At 47.8% G+C, this 17,500-nt stretch overlaps 1 protein-coding gene across 7 annotated transcripts in view; it reads right to left on the bottom strand.

The window, feature by feature from the left end:
• Positions 1-17,500, bottom strand: part of EBF3 (early B cell factor 3) — a 125,713-nt gene that overhangs the window by 34,959 nt on the left and 73,254 nt on the right. For 4 of the 7 annotated variants that reach the window (XM_003794057.2, XM_012807775.2, XM_012807778.1 and 1 more), the window contains 2 exons: positions 5,428-5,509; positions 1,904-2,021 (listed from right to left, as the gene is read on the bottom strand). In XM_003794057.2, coding sequence (XP_003794105.1) covers positions 1,904-2,021; positions 5,428-5,509 — 200 coding nt within the window. Of the gene's footprint in view, positions 1-1,876; positions 2,022-5,427; positions 5,510-17,500 lie in introns of all 7 variants that reach the window. The other 3 variants (XM_023515623.1, XM_012807776.1, XM_012807777.1) reach the window with 1 other exon arrangement.

Below are 17,500 nucleotides of genomic sequence, written 5' to 3'. Positions count from 1 at the left end.
CACACAGTTAGACCCAAACAGATCTTCCCAGGTGTCCGCTCTCTCGGGAAGTGGCCAGAACAGAGAGAAACCCCTGACATCTTCCTAGGGCACCTGATCACTGGGCATTAGTTACAGGAAAACCACATAACCCTACTCTACGACAGACGCCTTTTCCTCGAAGGCCTGTCCCCGCTAATCCTCAGAGGCACCTACTTCCATGTTAAAAGGAGCAGTCACTTTCTAGGGTGGGACAAGATACTTCCATCTCTTAGAAGAAAATGACTTGGTTTAAATGTCAATAAAATATGGAAAAACAAACATTAAAAAAAAAATCCTGAGCAAGACAGCTTCTGCAAATAGCTTTTGATTCGTTTGGCTTTATCTCCAAGGTACCCACTAGTGGCCTTTATTTTTCTAAATGCTACATTTTCTGCTTACAGTCAAATGCTTTTCATGCTACTTACAAAAATAAATACTTGTACTTTGCTCAGATCATAATAGCTCATTAGAAGAGGCTGATTTTGGACCCAGACTACAACTTAACACCAGAGGGCTGAGGAGGCCTCCCTGAACCTATCACATTGCACACGGCACTCTCTGGGGAAGCAGAGAGCTGAGGACCAGGGATTCAACCCTCTTAATTGTGAACCTCATTAGTGATGGTTGCTAAGCAAAACACACACCTACCTTCAGTGCATAGGAAGGAGATAAACAATACGTCACAGACTCTAATGACTCTGGTGCTCAGGGCGACCTTTAATTATTATATTTTTGTTCTCTTATACCTTAGTCATTAATGTAGAAAAACAAATTAGTTTATTTTTGTGGACCACAGCAGATTCATAAATTGCCCTCCCGTTTTTATGTCTGAATCATATTTCATTCTGATAACGGGCACCGCTCCATTCACCTCCCTGCATCTGAGTCCATCTGCCTCACGCTTGACTCCTGAATGTGGGGCTTCAGATAAAAGATCTGTCTTAAAACCGTAAGAGTTTTATGGGCTCTTTGCTCTAAACTCTTTGCTGTTTTGTTCACGATTCACTGTTTTTAATTTATTTTTGATTAAATTGATGAGTGCACAATCCACTTTGTAAAGAAATTCTCACTTGGCTTTCTCAACTATTCACACTGGTCAGAATCTCGTGATTATTACAAAATTGTTAATGGAGGAAATTATCTTATTTCAAGGGGGTGTGTTGAATTGTAGGTACTGAACAGGGTATGATGGAGGGTCTGAGTGTGAAGACCACTGTGTCTGAACCTTTCAAACTTCCAAGGACACACTTCCTACTGACCACTCTTACGGAAATTTGTCTTTTAACAAGCAAAACCGCAAGTCGGTCACTCGGAAGCCTTTGGTTTAAAACACACACACATTTTACACTGGCTCCCCCCACCCCGCCCCACTCCCGAGTGTGCACACATGTACACACACACAGGCACACACACTCTAACCAGTGGCAGAAAGTGGCCCCGGCAGCCCCTGCTAAGCTGACTGGACCAGGATGTGACCACCTAGTGACACACATCCCAGATCTGGGGATGAGCTGCTGAATGGGGCTTCCAACAAGCCAACAGAAAACCAAATAAATTAAAATCGCAAGAAAAGCTATAAGGAAAAGAAAGCTTAGAAACAAACCAAACAGCAGCACGAAGGCTTTGGCAGGTGAGGGGAACACCTGAGTGGAAGGAGTGAAGGGAGTGATGGGGGAGTGTGCACACCCGCCTCCCTCTCCACTGCCAGGATGCACCCTCACCCTGCCCGGCTCGGGAGGTCTGACCCAGGGGACAGGCTGGTGACAGCAACTCCACAGGAATCAACACAAAGGATGATGCAAAGGAAAAGAAGCATCGCAAATAAAAAAAAAAAAGACATGTAACATGTGCCTACCATTTTCCAGATAAGAAGGGGCCGTACCTTCTGACGGGTCTAGGCGGCGGGCCCGCCTCCCGTGTTTGGAATTGTTGTGCACAAACATGTTGTCTGACACGGCCAGCACGTGGCCGTCCACGTTGACTGTTGTCGATACAACGACCTGCAAAGATGAAGTGGGTTTGAAAATGGAGTTGGCAAAGGAGAAGCAGGGCTACCAGTGAGGCAAAAGAAAAGCCATCTTAAACACCCAGCACGAAAGGAGACTTCCCAGCTCCTGGAAATTCTCCACTGATTGATGTGCATTCACAGCTTTTTTGGCTAATGGGGGTGGGTGGGTTGTTTTGTTTTGTTTTGACTCTAGATTGCTTCTCTTCAAAACCCGCTCCACTAATTACAGTTTAATCTCCTATTATGCTAACAAGTGAATTCAATTCAGAGAAATATTCTTCTAGCCATTAGCTCCAGCAACACCCCTCTAGCCACTCATTTTAAAGCTGCTGTTTTGATTGATCTGTTCACACATTGATTAGATAGTTTATCTAATTAAAATCAGTTCACTTGAGACTGGCCTTCCTTGAAGAGCAGGGAGGATGGGAGGATTCAGAGTTGCCAAAAAAAAAAAAAAAAGGCTTCATAAATCAGAACATTCCTGCTACCCACATTTTACCAGCCAGAGATCTCCAGGTCAATTTTACAATTACACTGAATGTCTAGGAATGAACATTTTTGCATCTCAGAAGACCAAGTTGAATATGAATAGTGGAAGTACGCTCAATCCAGGAAACGTATACCTTCCCAAGTTCCTTGCGAAGGCTGGTAGGGACCCTGGTATGCTGATTGAACGTCCTTTCTGTTGGAGTGAGAGGCACCTACTCTTAGGTCCAGGCTCAGAGGATGGCCAGGGAGAAGTGATAGTTGGGGCCTTTCCACTTCACTGTCCAATGCCTTGTGGCAGAGACAGGAAGGAACATGCCACGCAGGACTGCCCTGCTGGCTTCCTGGGCAAGTTCCTAACAAGCATCCAGAGAAGGTGCCCCTAGTGCGTTCAGGAAAGTACAAGACGGCTCTAGGAGTTCTCTTCAACAGACGTGGGTCCACATGGGGCATTAATTCCGGACCAGCTGATCTGAGCCCAAGTTTAATCTGAAGCAGGATTCCTGGACTTGAGTCCAGCGTGGCTTTGTGTCATTGTTTCGCATAGACAGACTCGGCCGGCTCTTCAGGTGGCCACCACTCTGGAGTACCATGCTCTCCAGAGAACTGGGCAGCGGAAACCTCAAAAGGGGTTCCCAGTCAATGTCCACCTTCCCTGCAAGGTCTGGACAAAACACTCCATGCAAAGTGAATGTCAGAAGCCAAGGCTACAGTGGGCTTTAGTGAATAGCAATGGGTCCAACGTTGGTTCATCAGAGGTGAGGATTGCACCCCACCCAGCAACACAAGACGTCAAGAACAGGGAAACTGTGGGGAGGGGGCCCGGGGCCTGTGGGAGCTCTTCTTGATTTCTCAGAAATTTTTCTGTAAACTAAAACTGGTCTTTAAAAAAGCCCATTAATAAGATAACTAATAAAAGATGAATAGAAGTAACTAAAAATAAACACACAAGTATATAGTATTTTTAAGGGGTTTAAGAAAAGCAAAAGCTATGTACTTACATGAGAATACACGAGTTAACTGATTTTATCAATTTTTAAACCTCAAGTCCCACAAGATGATGAAGCAGGAATGAGACAGTCCCCCCAAAGCTCCCTCACTGGGCCAGCTTCCTTGACAATTCCCTTCCCCTTGGGCACCACTAAGATTGTTGATGTTTCAACATCAGGCCACACTGAACCTCAAAATACTGTCAATGCCACTTCAGCATCCCTTGGTCCAGGCCCAGGTATCTAAGCATCTCCCCCGACTATGGTCATGGGCATTGCCCTCTGGATCCCTGGGGGGAGGTGGCTTTGCTGTCACTTGGGTGCCCTGGGGCCAGCAGCCTATGCCTGGAGTTCAGTTCTTATCCTCCTAGTGGTCTGCCGGCCAGGCCCGATGCTGGCAGGGAAGGAACACGTCCTCCTAGTATGACACGGAGGTCCATGACTACTGTCGGGGCACAGGCATGACCCGTTTACATTCCTTAACCATGATTATGTGAAAGAAACAAGAAAAGGTAGAAGGAAACATTAAAATGTTAAAAAGGACACAGGCTTTGCTCTGCCATCTCTAAATAGGTCAGTCACCCAGGGAAAAGAGGGCAGTCAGGCAGAGGACGCAGACAGCTGGGTTTGCTTCCCGCCTGGGCCAGGCCAGCAGTCACCTGCGGGTAGGTGCCCAGACTGTGAAACGGCTGAAAACTCGGAGCAAGCCTGACACCCTCTCCAGTCCAGTTAAACCTTCTAAGAGGCAGGGAGATTAGCTAAGAGACCAGGGGATGTCCTTCTAGTGAAGATGGGCTCCTCGGTGGACCACGAGATCACTTGTGACGGACGCTGCCTTCGGGCGTCAGCAGGACAAAGGACATGGCCCCTTGGCTCAGGGCGACCTCCACTCTGCTTAGACGGATCAATATCAACTGTGCCCTGTGAAGCCTTGTGCATGAGAGATGGAAGCAGGCCCGCCTGTGTGCAGGAAGCCTGGTCCCCAGCTGCACTGCGCTGCAGCGGGCCCACCGGCCTTCTGTGCTGGCCTGCCTGGCACAGACACAGACGTCTATCACATGTGGGGCTGAAGGACTGAAGCGTAGGTTAAATGTCTAAAAGACCTTTTGAGAAACTTGAGGGAAAAACAGTCTAAATCCTAAGTAAGACTCATCCGGCTCTTGGATCACTCATCCAACTGAGGGGCCCTTTTTATGAAGCGCCTAATTCTTCCCAGGTTGGTAGATACCAGCAGAAGTTGTGTGTCCTAACCCAAAATATTTTTATAATTAAAACCAGAAAAAAATTAGCCATCAGTTACGCAGAGACCTTTTTACCCTGAAGCATCCTCCTGACCATTCATAAAAGCAGGAAAAATATGAACTGTCACCATAATTTATCCCAGCCCAGCCAGCTCTCTCTCTCCTTCAGACAAAATCCTCTAAGCAAGCCAGAGCTGGGAGTCAACCTGGGTCCAGGGACAGACTAGCAACTAGGCATGAAATTAAGGAAATAACATGTTAAACCTCAGGGGGGAAGGTAGGGCTAGGAAAATGCTCCTGAATTTGCAGACGCCCCCTACCAAGCAGGTCCCTTTACAAGCAAAGCCCAAGATCTCAAGTTTACCCAAAAGGACTGCTTATGGTTCCCCCAAAGAAAATCACCAACCAACCAACCAATCCTCAGAATAAGACCTTCAGCATGGCTCTATCTGCAAAGCTGATCGCAGCTTGTCACGGGCCATGACCAGACTTGATAAGTCTGGCATATTTGAGATATCTGATCATTTAAAAAGCATTTTATTTATGTATTTTAACAAATGAACCAATCCCACTTTGCTTCCGTGGACTTAAAGAACTAAGGATCACCTCCTAAACAACAGCAAAACCAAAACTTTCCGTGTGAGAAGTCAGGACAGTCTATGTGTCTTTGAGAAATTGATACCTGAAATCGCCGCATATCTCGAGGGTTGCCTGCATTCTTCAAACAGTTCTGATTGCACTTGAGGAAAAACTTTAGAAAGAATCTATAAAAATACAAAAAAAAAATGGACATTTGTTAGGGTCATCAGACAAAAGCACAAATTCCTCAAAAGATGCTCTACCTGGGGAATAGCACAGACTCAGCCTTCAATTCCTGCCCCTGCCCAGTAGGGGGTGATGTTGAGACTCAGGGAGGCAGGGCGGGTCCTGGGTTTCCTGGCCACACCTGAGGGCAGTGACTTACACTGGCCTTGACATTATGGATTTTCAAGCTTCATAATAACAGTAACTGTGACTGCCCAATTCTCCTGCTTGGACCTTTGCACAACTGACTACTAACCGCTGGGAAAATACCTACCCAAGACAGGGATGCCAGGTTCAGCCAATAGAAAGAAGTGTGGGGAGCCTTGTTAAATTTGAATTTCAGATCAGTAACAAATAATTTTTAAGTACAGTTAGGTCCCAAGGCATACTTACATTTAAAAAAAAATTGTTCACCCAAAATTGAAACTTGGCTGGATGTGTCATATTTTATCTGGCAATCCTAACTTCAGAGGACACCACTGCTCAGCAAACACACTTTTAAAACACAGATTCTAAAGTTCCAATAGGTACATCTCTTAAGAAACAAAAGGACTGAAGGGTAGGGGGAAGCTCTGTTCTAAGAGCTGCAATGGTTTCTGTTCAAGGTCTCCAGTGTTGTTAAGGAAATAATCAGCAACTCTTGACCGTAATGAAACGCAGACAGAGAGCAGGGAGGGCGGCAGGTGGCTCTCTCCAGGGACGGGAGGCCGGACACGAGCGCCATGTCTACCTTCCGCCAAGCCTTGCACTGGTTTCTGGGGTCCTGACAGTGTTGAGAGGCTGTGACAGAAATGTCATCATGTTGTCCTGACCGTCCTGTGCTCCATCCTGAGCTGGAGGGCATCTCTGTGCTGCCCCATCTACTCTCCCTGGGTACCTGAGTATCCTGTCCAGCAAGGTACAAACAAACCCTTCCTCTATCTACCCCCAGGTGTCACGTGTTCTACTTGGGGTTTATTCATTTTTTAGGAGATTTCACCTGGTTCCCTTAAATTCAATCTCATGTTCCACCTTCTTCATGGGCAGTTCTAATTACCGAAGATAAAAAGACCCAGTAGACTAAGCCTCATCTCTCTGCATTCCCACTATCTCCTGGATGACTTTTTACCATGGCTGAAGAAAATCCAATTGATAGGGAAAACAATGTGGCCACTTACGTGAGATGTTCTTCCACACCACCAGGCCTCGCGATTTTAGGCCAGAATGTACATCTTTTATTAACTCACCTCACCTATACACTCAGCTGACAATGCCTCTTAACACCATCTGCCATCAGCATACAGTAAGTCACTTGATATTCCACCCACCAATTTTTCCTAACAACCACTGTGCAATTAAACGCCACCCGTTCTGCAGTGAGGTAAATTAGGTGCACCTGCGGCCACCCTGCATCTGACCTGCATCAGAGAGGGCCTAACAAGGTGAGGGCGCCACAAACTTATCGTCCTGTCAGGCAATTAGGTTTGCACTTCGGGGACAGCCACACAGTGCAATTACACCACACATTACCGCCTGGCTACTCTTTGGAGCGGGCACCAGCCAGAGAAGCTGGTCATCTGAGGATGTCCCACACAGAGCCACCGAAGGAAAACGTTTGTGATATGAACAATATTTTTTCCTCTTCCAGAGGAGGCGTCTTTAAATTACTTGATGACTTTTTAGCCACTTCACCTTTCTGCTTCCAAGAGGGCAGAGTGGGTTGTGAGGGTGTCCCAAATAGCTTTTGCCTAGGCACTGCCATGTTGCACTGCGCTGGCGTTCTGGGGCCTTAACTGTCGCCAGCAGCAGAAGAGACTGGCAGGACAGAGTTGGGAGCCAGGCCCCAGGAACACGCTGAGCATGCATGGGGCTGACTCTGGAGCAGGTCAAGGTACACACGGGCACACAGACATTCTATTCTGGATGTGGCGATGATGATTTCTGCTTTGGTTTAAAGTAACTCCATGCCAGGTTATCTGGACAGTTGTAGGGACAGAGAGAAGCCGCATCAGGAAGAAAGAAGCTCTGTGCTCACCTTTCACCCCTGTTTTGGTTATGTTTGCCCAAGGATTCCGGCAAGCCTCCACCAGGTGTTTGGCCCGGCGCGACCTGTCGCTCCTCTTTCTTACGCACAATGACACATGTCGCAGACACACACTCCCAACCAGGAAGCACTTGGGGAACCCACTGTGACGTTTGGGGAGCAGCTGGGAAAACCCAATCCCAGCCATGTGAAGGCAAATGGTAATTCTCATCCTTACTCAATTACCCTTTAATTGGCTTTTTCCTAAGAAATATCTGACAACCATGTTACATACCTCACTTTCAGAGTCTCGTACACAAAGAATTTAATACTCTTATTATGAAAGGAAAAACCTTTCCAATGTCAGAAAATCTTTGGCTTTAGCACCAATAAATTCCTTACTACTGCGAAACATGGATTTGCCGCTCGATCGCAAAGAGGCGATAAAAATTCTAACCTGTCATTAGTACATTACGCTTAATTGTGGACAGTGTGTTTCCTGTTGCATCTGCCGGCCCGTCATCAAAATGACCATTATGCGCACTAATTCCCTGACCCTGTTTTTATTTCCCTAAAGAGTCATCATCTTTCACAGTAGGTACCAGAGTAAATCAAGCTTGAAATATGGGCTTTATTTACTTGTTTCTCCCAGGCAGAGGGAAGAGAGAGGGAGAGACACACTGGCACACACCGGCGGGGTTCCCCGTATCAGGGCACCTGAAAACCGCCTACAAAATCCTGGAAAGTTCACAGGAGACACTCCAAGGGGGAAAGGTGTGATCCTGCTTCTGCTGAGATGAGGTTTCCTCTTGCAGCATGCAGGAATTAGGACAACGCCACATGGACAACCGTGTCCATTCTCGGAGTGACTGGTTCCAGGAGGCCTCCTCTAATTCCCGAGGGCCCGTGAAGACCAAAGGACCCCAGTTGGCCCTGTGCCGGGAAGACAGCACAGGAACAGCAGCTGGGCCTGGCCCCCAGTGTCTTGAGTTTAAGCCAGAAATGCCAAGGTCCTCATTCCTGCTGGACAATTCTTCAACTGCTACAAGCAGAGCGCAGCCACCGCTACCCCCAGTGAATAAAGTCAGCAGTGGGGTGGTGACTACACTCCTATCTGAGTGGCATCCGGCCACCCTCGCCCTAACGCCAGGGCAAAGCATTAGAAGGGGGGGACACCTTGCACTGGGCTCAAACTAATTACGGGAAACACTGTTTTAACTAGAGCCCAGCCTGGGTATCTCAGAAGAAGGGGCAAGGCCCCACCACAGTGACTAATTTCAAAGTCTGCTCCATTTCTGTGTGTTTAAGCTATGAATTAGTTCATTTATATTTACTTTTATGAAGCTGATTAACCAGAGCTTCCCTATCTGATGAAAATCATTTTAATTGTAGTGTGAGGCTCCTGTGTAATATCCATTACATTATGAACTGTTTAAATTCTACATGGGTATTGTGTAAATTGGCCCTTTGTGAGCGAGCAGGCAATTAGGACCAAACAGCTCTCCTTTAAACGGCTACAGAACTTTGTGGTGTTGTTCAGGACAATCAGAAACAAAGGAGGCTGTTTAATTGTAATTTAATGGAATATCAAGGAGTCCGTGGCATTAGACGCTGGCAACAGAGAGCAGGAGAGAAAAATTAACTGCAATTATGTTTGATTAAAGCTATCCTTCTCAATAATCAGCAGTCCTGACAGGCCATGGGGCTCCAGTGGGTTCCAGGATGGCAAAGGTGTGCAGCGATATTAGGACCAATAAAGGGGATATTAGCATAGCTAATTACAGCCCTGCAAAACCTGTAAAGGGGCCTCTGTGTATTGTAATGTGCGAAATAATTGGCCAAGGCCGTTATCAATTACATAAGGAATGAATTTGGTTTGTCAGAGAAAAGCTGATGACATGCACTTCATCTGACACCAGCCCTTCCCTCCTGTTTCCACACAAGTGAGAACTTACCCACTTCTATCAAAACCTGCAACTTACCAGTGGCCACACCACTGATAAAATTATCTTGCCAGCAAGTATTAGGTAATTAATACGGCTCATCCCGATGCCTTCGCTGCCAGTGTTGTCTTCACCTAACTGAAGTCACTGATCATGCAATAATGATTTCTTTCCCTCTGGTCAAAGAAGAAATAGTAGATGGTAAAATGTGGTGGGCCTGGCGGTGCGCCCTGGTCATTGAGCAGACAGGGGAAACTTTGAGCTGTTTTAACAGGCGGCCTTTTGGATGTGTCCATCACTTGTTTGAAATTACCTACTTCTCAGCATCTTAGGAACTCTCTATAGGAATTTCTCCCTAATTGTCAAATTTCAGGCTGGTCCAGCGCTTGGTTTTGCCAGTGTTGGAATATGTGAGTCACTGCACGCTGGAAGGTGTGACCCTGACTGGCCCTGTGAAAAGACACCTCGTCAAGCTGAGCTGTGATTCCGAGGTGCACGCCTGCCTCTGCGTGAGGTTAAGTGGCCACACTCCAAGGAAAGAGCTTTGGCTTCAAACAGATCCTTCCTGCGCCTGAGTTCCAGCCTCGGCCCTGGCAGGCATGACCTTCTCTCCTGGCCCTCAATTATGGGTAATGTGGGAAATCGGAGTCAGGAATGAAAAATACTGGGATCTTTTCTGGGTGGGGGGGCTCCTTTTTCAGTTTTGAGGCAGAGCTTCTAATAAGCAGCAAACTCATACAAGAGTGGGGAGGCCTCCATGTCATCAATCAGAATCCAAAGCGTCCTGTGTAAATCATGGTGACGGCTTCCAGAGGCTCCCAGGGGCTGCAGAGAGCCCAACTCTGGGATGAGCCCCCAAGTTTTTAGTTACTACTATTTAACTACAGGATAATCTTGACAAGAAAAAGTGAGAACGAAACCCAGCTGGAGAAGGGAGTTTTTTTTTTTTTTTTTTTTTTTTTTGAGACGGAGCCTCAAGCTGTCCCCCTGGGTAGAGTGCCATGGCTTCACTGCTCACAGCAACCTCCAACTCCTGGGCTCAAGCGAGTCTCCTGTCTCTGCCTCCCAAGTAGCTGGGACCACAGGCGCCCGCCACAACGCCCGGCTATTTTTTGGTTGCAGCCATCATTGTTGTTTTTGGCGGGTCCGGGCTGGGGATTCGAACCCGCCACCTTAGGTGTACGTGGCTGGCGCCTTAGCCGGTTGAGCTATAGGCGCCGAGCCGAGAAGGGAGTTTTAAGAGTCACCATCCACTGGTAGAAGGAAGAAAAGGGGTGACTGCTTTAATGGAGCGGGGGTTTCCGTGGGGGGTGATGGAAACATCTGGAACTGGAGACGAGGGGTGGCTGGGCTGTGGAACCCTGTGAATGGACAAAACACCACCAGACTGTTCACTTTGAATGTTTAACGTCACATTCTGCCAGCGTCACTTAACAAAAAAAGTCCCTGCCCCAAGCAGACAAGAGCACAGCACCCAGCAGGGGAACCAGGCTCTCCTGGGTGTGGGTGGCTCGGCCCTCACTGTCCTGCTGAAATGAAATAGTTAAGAGTCAAATTAAAAGATAGAGCCTTTAAGAGACTTTCCCTTGACTGATAAGGGTGGCCAGTGGAGTGCTTCCTCGAGGTCCCTGCTAATTACTGGGAAGTCCCTGAAAGCAGTGGCCGCAGCTGTGGTGTGTGCACGCCCGGCCATCAGTCGCGGGAGTATTGATTACTGAGCAATTCTAGGCGATCGGGTTTGGCCGCTTCAGAGACAATGCGCTTCCTCACAAACCTGTAATGAGCAGTTCCCATACAAGACCACATTCTGCTGACACCAGATCTGTGCACCGAGATAGTACACAGGTCAATACGTATTGGATTTCCAAAATGCGAGGGTCTTAATGTCAGGCCTCGCTTTTCCCTCACTCCTGCCATTAGCTATTACGGGGCTCACGTTCTTTCATGCCATACGGGAGGAAAAAAATCTGCTCCATTAGGCTGATTTATTCTTCAAATATGCCATGACAAATTGCTTTAACACCAGACTTATTAAATTCTTGTACATTTCAAGTTATGTGTCTCATATACTAGTCGTGCCTCCGTGACGTCATCAAGAAGGGGGCAGAGGCGATGGGACCGCATTTTACAGCTGTGCCCAGATGTCCTCTGCCAGGACCTCCCTCCCAAGCTGCAGGTCTGGGTGCCCGGCCCCTGCCTGGGAGTACCTGGACTCCACGTGCGGTGCGCCCCTGGCACGCTCGACACCCTGCACACAAACACAGACGTACAAGGATTTGGAAATATCCACAGCTTGACTCGTGGTTCAGCAGCGCCTGGCCTTTGTCTGGGGATCCCGGGCTGCTGCAGCACAGCCCGTCTCTGGTGGATGGGCTATTCTACTTCCCCCTGCTGTAGTAACCACACCGCATTAACAATATTTGTACTACAATCGCCAAGGGACCCACTTCCCAGATTCTATCACTTCTTTATCTCCTGACAAATACCTCACTATCGAACATTATTAGGTTTAGAAAATTAACCCTTCCCAGTCTGGAGCCACACTAGGCCCCACCGTCCCTCCAAAGAGCCTTATCGCTAAATTTCTGCTATAATGGTTTTTCTTTTCATCACAATTTCAGCAGCAGCTGTCAAGAGGCACTTATAGATACCGTGATCTTGTACTTTTGCAATGATTCTCATTAAAATGATGCCAAAGAGATCTGATGGGATTTAATGGCTTTGCCGGCCAGTTCAATATCCACTTCCTAACAGATCCCACCAAGTCCTCCGTTTGGAGAAATTTGTATGACTCGAATTAAACTTTTCCTGGTGGTTTTAATGTGTTCAGATAAGTGAAATCCAGGTAGACACTCTAAAGGCAGATGCAGCCCAGAGTTCCATGCTTTGCCAGTCACCCTGCCCAGCTGGCTGTCAGCATTCTAGTTAGTATTTTCTGTAACTGTTCCTGATATTTCATGATAGTTTTGATAAGGTTATCTGTTTAAAAGAAGTCAACCGCCCAACACAAAAGGAATGTGAAGTGCACTATATTTACACCAGGGCTCTTGTTTCAAGTGCCTATCTTTCTTCCCCCCTTTACCGATTTCTCTATTTCTAATGGGCAATGCAACGCTGACATTATTTCCCCAGCAGATCACGCGCCCTGTCAATCAGTCTGTATTTTGTCTTTCGCTGCGGGCTCATTAAAACAGCTTCCTCACTCCCTCTGGACACTGTTCTATTTGCCAGCTCTGATCACGAAGCTCCTTATTTAAGAAAAATGCCAGCATCACTTGGCTCACATCAGACGCACCCCCTGACTTGTTGCCAGCTCCAGGGGAGACGTGCACAGGTTGTGCACAGATTTAGGGCCTGTGCTTATCGAACTTAGAGTTTCAAGCCTCTCCCTCCACACGTGTGCCTGTTTTTAGGCATCTGGAGATCACAGGGACACTTTGCCATTCTGATTCCTGTTGGCCACAGAGATCATTCTCAAAACAAACTCGAGGGTGGGCGTTTTTTGTTTTGTGTGTCTAGTTTCTAAGTGGGAAAGAGCTCGTTCACTGTCATCTACACCAATGTAGATTTTTCCCCTGTCCATGCCAGCTTGCTTAATTAAGAACTATCATCTTTGTAGGCTGAATTATTAATAAAAAAAAAAATCACATTTTAAATCAAGCCTGTGCATGCACGGAAGACACCAGTGTCGAACCTGCCGGTGTGGCTCTCTAGCCTTTTAGGTCCTGATTAAAAACTTATTAAAACATTATAAATGATTAATGGGAGCACAGCTCTGAGTGGCAATTATTAGTTTTAATGCAGGTAATGCAGCTTAATGAGGGGGCACATGTGTGCAAAGCCTTAACTTCATTACTCCAGCGTGTCAACATATACAAGAGAAATGTGTGTACAGGTCATCCATTACTCGGAACAGCACCGAGCCCTCTCTCCTCACCTCCCTTTGCTGATGAGCTAGGAGCCATAAATTAATCCCTCTCTGTGGCTCGGGGAAGAACCAAGATGTTAAAATTGTGGTAAACCCTGCTCGGCTCCCCACGTCACTGGGCAGCCCTGAGCTGGGACCTCTCACGGATCCTCTTTCCTGCAGTCCTCCGGTACATGGGAATTTGTCACTGGGATTTTTGTAGGTTGTCATTGTCCCCTCTCAGAAACCAGAGCTATCGATGCTCAAAGCTGACTGGGTTTCTTTCCTTTCCAGATTTAAAAGGTCTAGGGGGGAGTCTGGTTCCCTCCTGCCAGCACCTAATTCATGTTAACACGGTTTTCCTAAATCTCGTGACATGATTCGGATGTCCTCCATTCTAACTGCTCATCTCCCGTCACGGGGGTGCAGGGGAGGGTGCGTGTGAGGGACAGGAAGTCCTCAGTGAAGGAGGAGTCTGCACTCTGGGATGGGATGCAGAAACAGGAGGAGACACCAGTCAGCGCCTGGCAGCAGCGTGGAAACAGCACGGGAAACACAGGCCCGGGGAAGAGCCTGGTGAATGGGCACGTGGGGTGCTGGGAACCCACTAAGAAGCCCTGCAAGTCACCAGCTACTCCCGGGACCCTCAGCCCAGGGCCGGCCGTGGCCCACAGCTGGGGGCAGGCTGCACAGCCCAGCGTCGCACGTCACCTTTTATTTTCTGTTTTTGTGACAAGCAGCTTGATCCAGGCTGATCTCCACTATCTGTTTGAAGAGTATTCAGGACTATTTGCATCATTTTATCGCTAATGTATAATATATGGCTCTAAAGTGAGCCCAAGCGCTGTCTTGTTACCGAGCATAAAAAAGTAAGGGCAATAAAGATACATTAGTTCTCTCAAGCACAGCGGCTATAATGCAGGCAGGGAAGGTTGCTGCCAGAGTTAAGAGGCAACCTTTCTGCCTGGCTAAGACAATGGAAGAGTAAAGAAAATGTCAAATCAAGAAAAGCTGGATTTAGAGATGAGGCAGCCCAGAATGACGTTGGTGCCATATTTTGTGAGACTATAATGCTGTTGGCAGCAAAGATCCGTGCTTCTGATTCATCTAAGGCCGCATGGCAAAGCTTTGTCAGTCTGTGCAAGGTATAAATAATTCAGGGTGAGAGATGGCAATTACAGGGCCCTGCACAACCAAAATGAATATTTTATGAGGACTAAAACTGCTCTGGAATGAATCATACACATGGAGTCACACACATGGCAACTGGGCTCCTTCATGCCAGCCCCGAGAAGAGGGGCGCAGAGGCCCTCGGCTCCTTCCAGAGCGCAGACTGTAAACCTGGAGAGTGGTAATAAGCAAACACAAACAGGCTGACCCGCCATCGTCGCCGCCCCCACGCTCCTGATGGACGCTCGTCCCCACAACACCCAGCGGGGAGGCACCAAGACCTCACTGCAGACCCTGCTGATGCGCCCACAAGTTTGGTCTTACAGGAATGGCTCTGAATTAGCATGCTGGTTCCCTTATTATTTCAATTGTTCCAACTACAAGTAGGTGCGAGCCAGGAACCTTCACTTCATAAGAAAATGATCTGAATTCTGGCATAGGGAGAAAGAAGAATTTTGTTGTCCTCAATGAAATTTAAGAGCACCGGAGGAAGGAGAGGCCCTGTGTCTCAGTCTTGCGCCCCTCGGCGAGATGCTTCCTCTGCCTTTCCGTTAGAGGCACACGCCACGGCTCTTGCTCCGTCTCCTGGACCCGAATTGTGCATCGTCTGAGTCAACCGGCAGAAGGGCCAAGACAGTGGCGTTTTAGGTCCTTAAGGTCCAAACTTGAACATCCAAGTTGCTTTCCTCACTCTGGAAATCGGCACAGTCCTCATGGAGGCAGGATTTAAAAAGGTCGTTGAAGGCTGAAAGGAGGGTTTCATCTGTTACATTTCCTCCAAAAATGTTCCTGGTGAATTGCTAGAACAAATAACAACATTGTTCGCAAGGCTGAGAAGGCCCAGGCCCACTGGTGAATGGCCATTGTGTCTGTCCAGCTACTGATACCTGGGCTTTTGTGGAGAGAAGCAGGCCAGGGCCATGACACCAGCACACACAAGCATCCCTCTGTGCAGACACCCCGAGCAGGTCCCAGCCATGGTGGGAACTCAACACAAGATCCCTCTGAGAAGGTTTTCTTTAAATCCAACCCCAATGCATTGTTTATGAAAACAAGACTATTAGGTATATTAATAATTTGATAAATAGGGATTTGCCCTTAATTATTCATGAAGAACATTTGGCAACAGTAAAATTATATTCGCAGAACAGGTTTATAAACCAGCTAATTATAAATTAAGTATGCAAGAGAAAATTGCTAACCTTGAAATTAAAATATTTTATGATTCTGCAATTACAAAAAAAGGTAGAGAATTATCAAAACCCCAGTGTGAGCGGGGAGTGCAGCAGGCCTGGGCCTACACAGATGGCAGAACGCAGGCCGGGGCGTGACAGCAGAGAAGGTGGACTAGGGGGCCCCCTACTCCAGCAGTCCCACAGGTGGAGGTACGTTCTGCTCAAGTGCAACTTTCCAAGAGTGCAACCAGAAAGATCCAGTACCATCCACAAGGCCCCAGTACCTGCAGAAACCTCCCCCCTCTCCCACCCCCAGGTCTGGGTCTTGCAAAGCTGTCCCCTCCACCTGCTATCAAAGCATGGAGACAGAGCCGCATCCCCCTCTGTGCACAAGCCTGTGCTGGGGCCCACAAGGACATCTCTTCCTTCTGCCCCAACTCACTGTCCTCCTGTCCAGCAGGGTGTACAGCAAGCTTGGGGTCCAAAGGGACAAGATTAGAGCTGGTGGCCCTGGAGCGTGGTCCCGCTTATCCCCACTAGAGGGCTTCTCAGGCAGACTCCAATGGGAGCCTGAAGACGCCACCTGGCCAGCCCGTGGGTAGCAGCTCCAGCCTGCAGAGACCTGGGATAGAGGGGCCTGGTGTCCAGGTATCCCGTCGTTTCCCTGCTGGCTCCCTCCTGAACACTGCTTCCCAATCAGGAGCCTCCCTGCCTCCAGGGAGCTCAGTAGCCTGAAACACATTCCCAGTGAGTCCCACAAACATTTCCCTTCCCTCACTTGGTAAGAGAAGGCACAGGGGAATCTATGATTTGCTTTGTAATAGCTGGTCCTTGCCCACAACTGAGCAGATGTTAACAGAGTTAAAGTGACCAGGATGGATAACGGACATCTTGTTTGGAAAAAAATACATCTAGGCCAAATTGCTTAACTTCTTTCCCCTTGGCTATGTCACAGCACAAAGAAATGCAAACCGTGGAGTGTCAGTAAAGGCAGAGGCCAGCCCCGAAGCCCACGTGCCGTGCCAGGAGTCAGTGACGCTGCGCTCCTGAAGTCAAAGAGAAGGCGAGCGGTGCCCACTGCAGTGCCTTTTTCTTTTCTTTTGGTTATGGAGAGTTCTGACTTTCCTGAGAGTCAAAAGCCCCATTAATTGTTCATGTAACAGAGAAAATAGCACAGACCACAGTTGCCTGCCCGAGCCCTTACCCTGACACTCGGAGACGCAGCTGTGGGTCAGGCGGCCAACCAGTCAGGGAGTCTCTGGGAACTCAGATAATGAAAATTTTTTCATGTATAAAATCCTTAATCAAAATGCTAGTGGTGTCATCTTGTAGTGCAGACACTGCAACTTAAAATTAATATACAACAGAACCTTTAACAGAATGAACATCCGTTGGCTGCCTGGAACAAGCGCCCCTGAACTGGGGCCTGGAGTGCAGAGCCCCCGGGCACTGAGAGCCCAGGGTCCTCAAAGCCTCCAAAATTTGAGGACACAGCAGCAAAGAGGACACAGGGCCACAGCTCGGTGAGGTCTGATGTGTACACTGGGCCTCCACCTTCAGCCAATTAGTCTAACTCTATCAGCTGGTATCTAAGGAATATTTTTATCATTGGAAATAGACTATTTACCATTTGATAGGATACATTTCTTTCTTTACCTCTGGGATGTTCCACATATGCTAAGCAACTTCCCCTAACAATATTTAAATTGCTTACAAAGCCTCTCTAAATATTTGCTGTGTATTTAGCATGCCTA

The sequence above is a fragment of the Otolemur garnettii genome, unplaced genomic scaffold (genome assembly GCF_000181295.1).
Source record: "Otolemur garnettii isolate 467f Iridium unplaced genomic scaffold, OtoGar3 scaffold00075, whole genome shotgun sequence".
In the NCBI taxonomy this organism is placed as follows: domain Eukaryota; kingdom Metazoa; phylum Chordata; class Mammalia; order Primates; family Galagidae; genus Otolemur; species Otolemur garnettii.
This window is presented reverse-complemented; position numbering and strand designations above follow the sequence as displayed.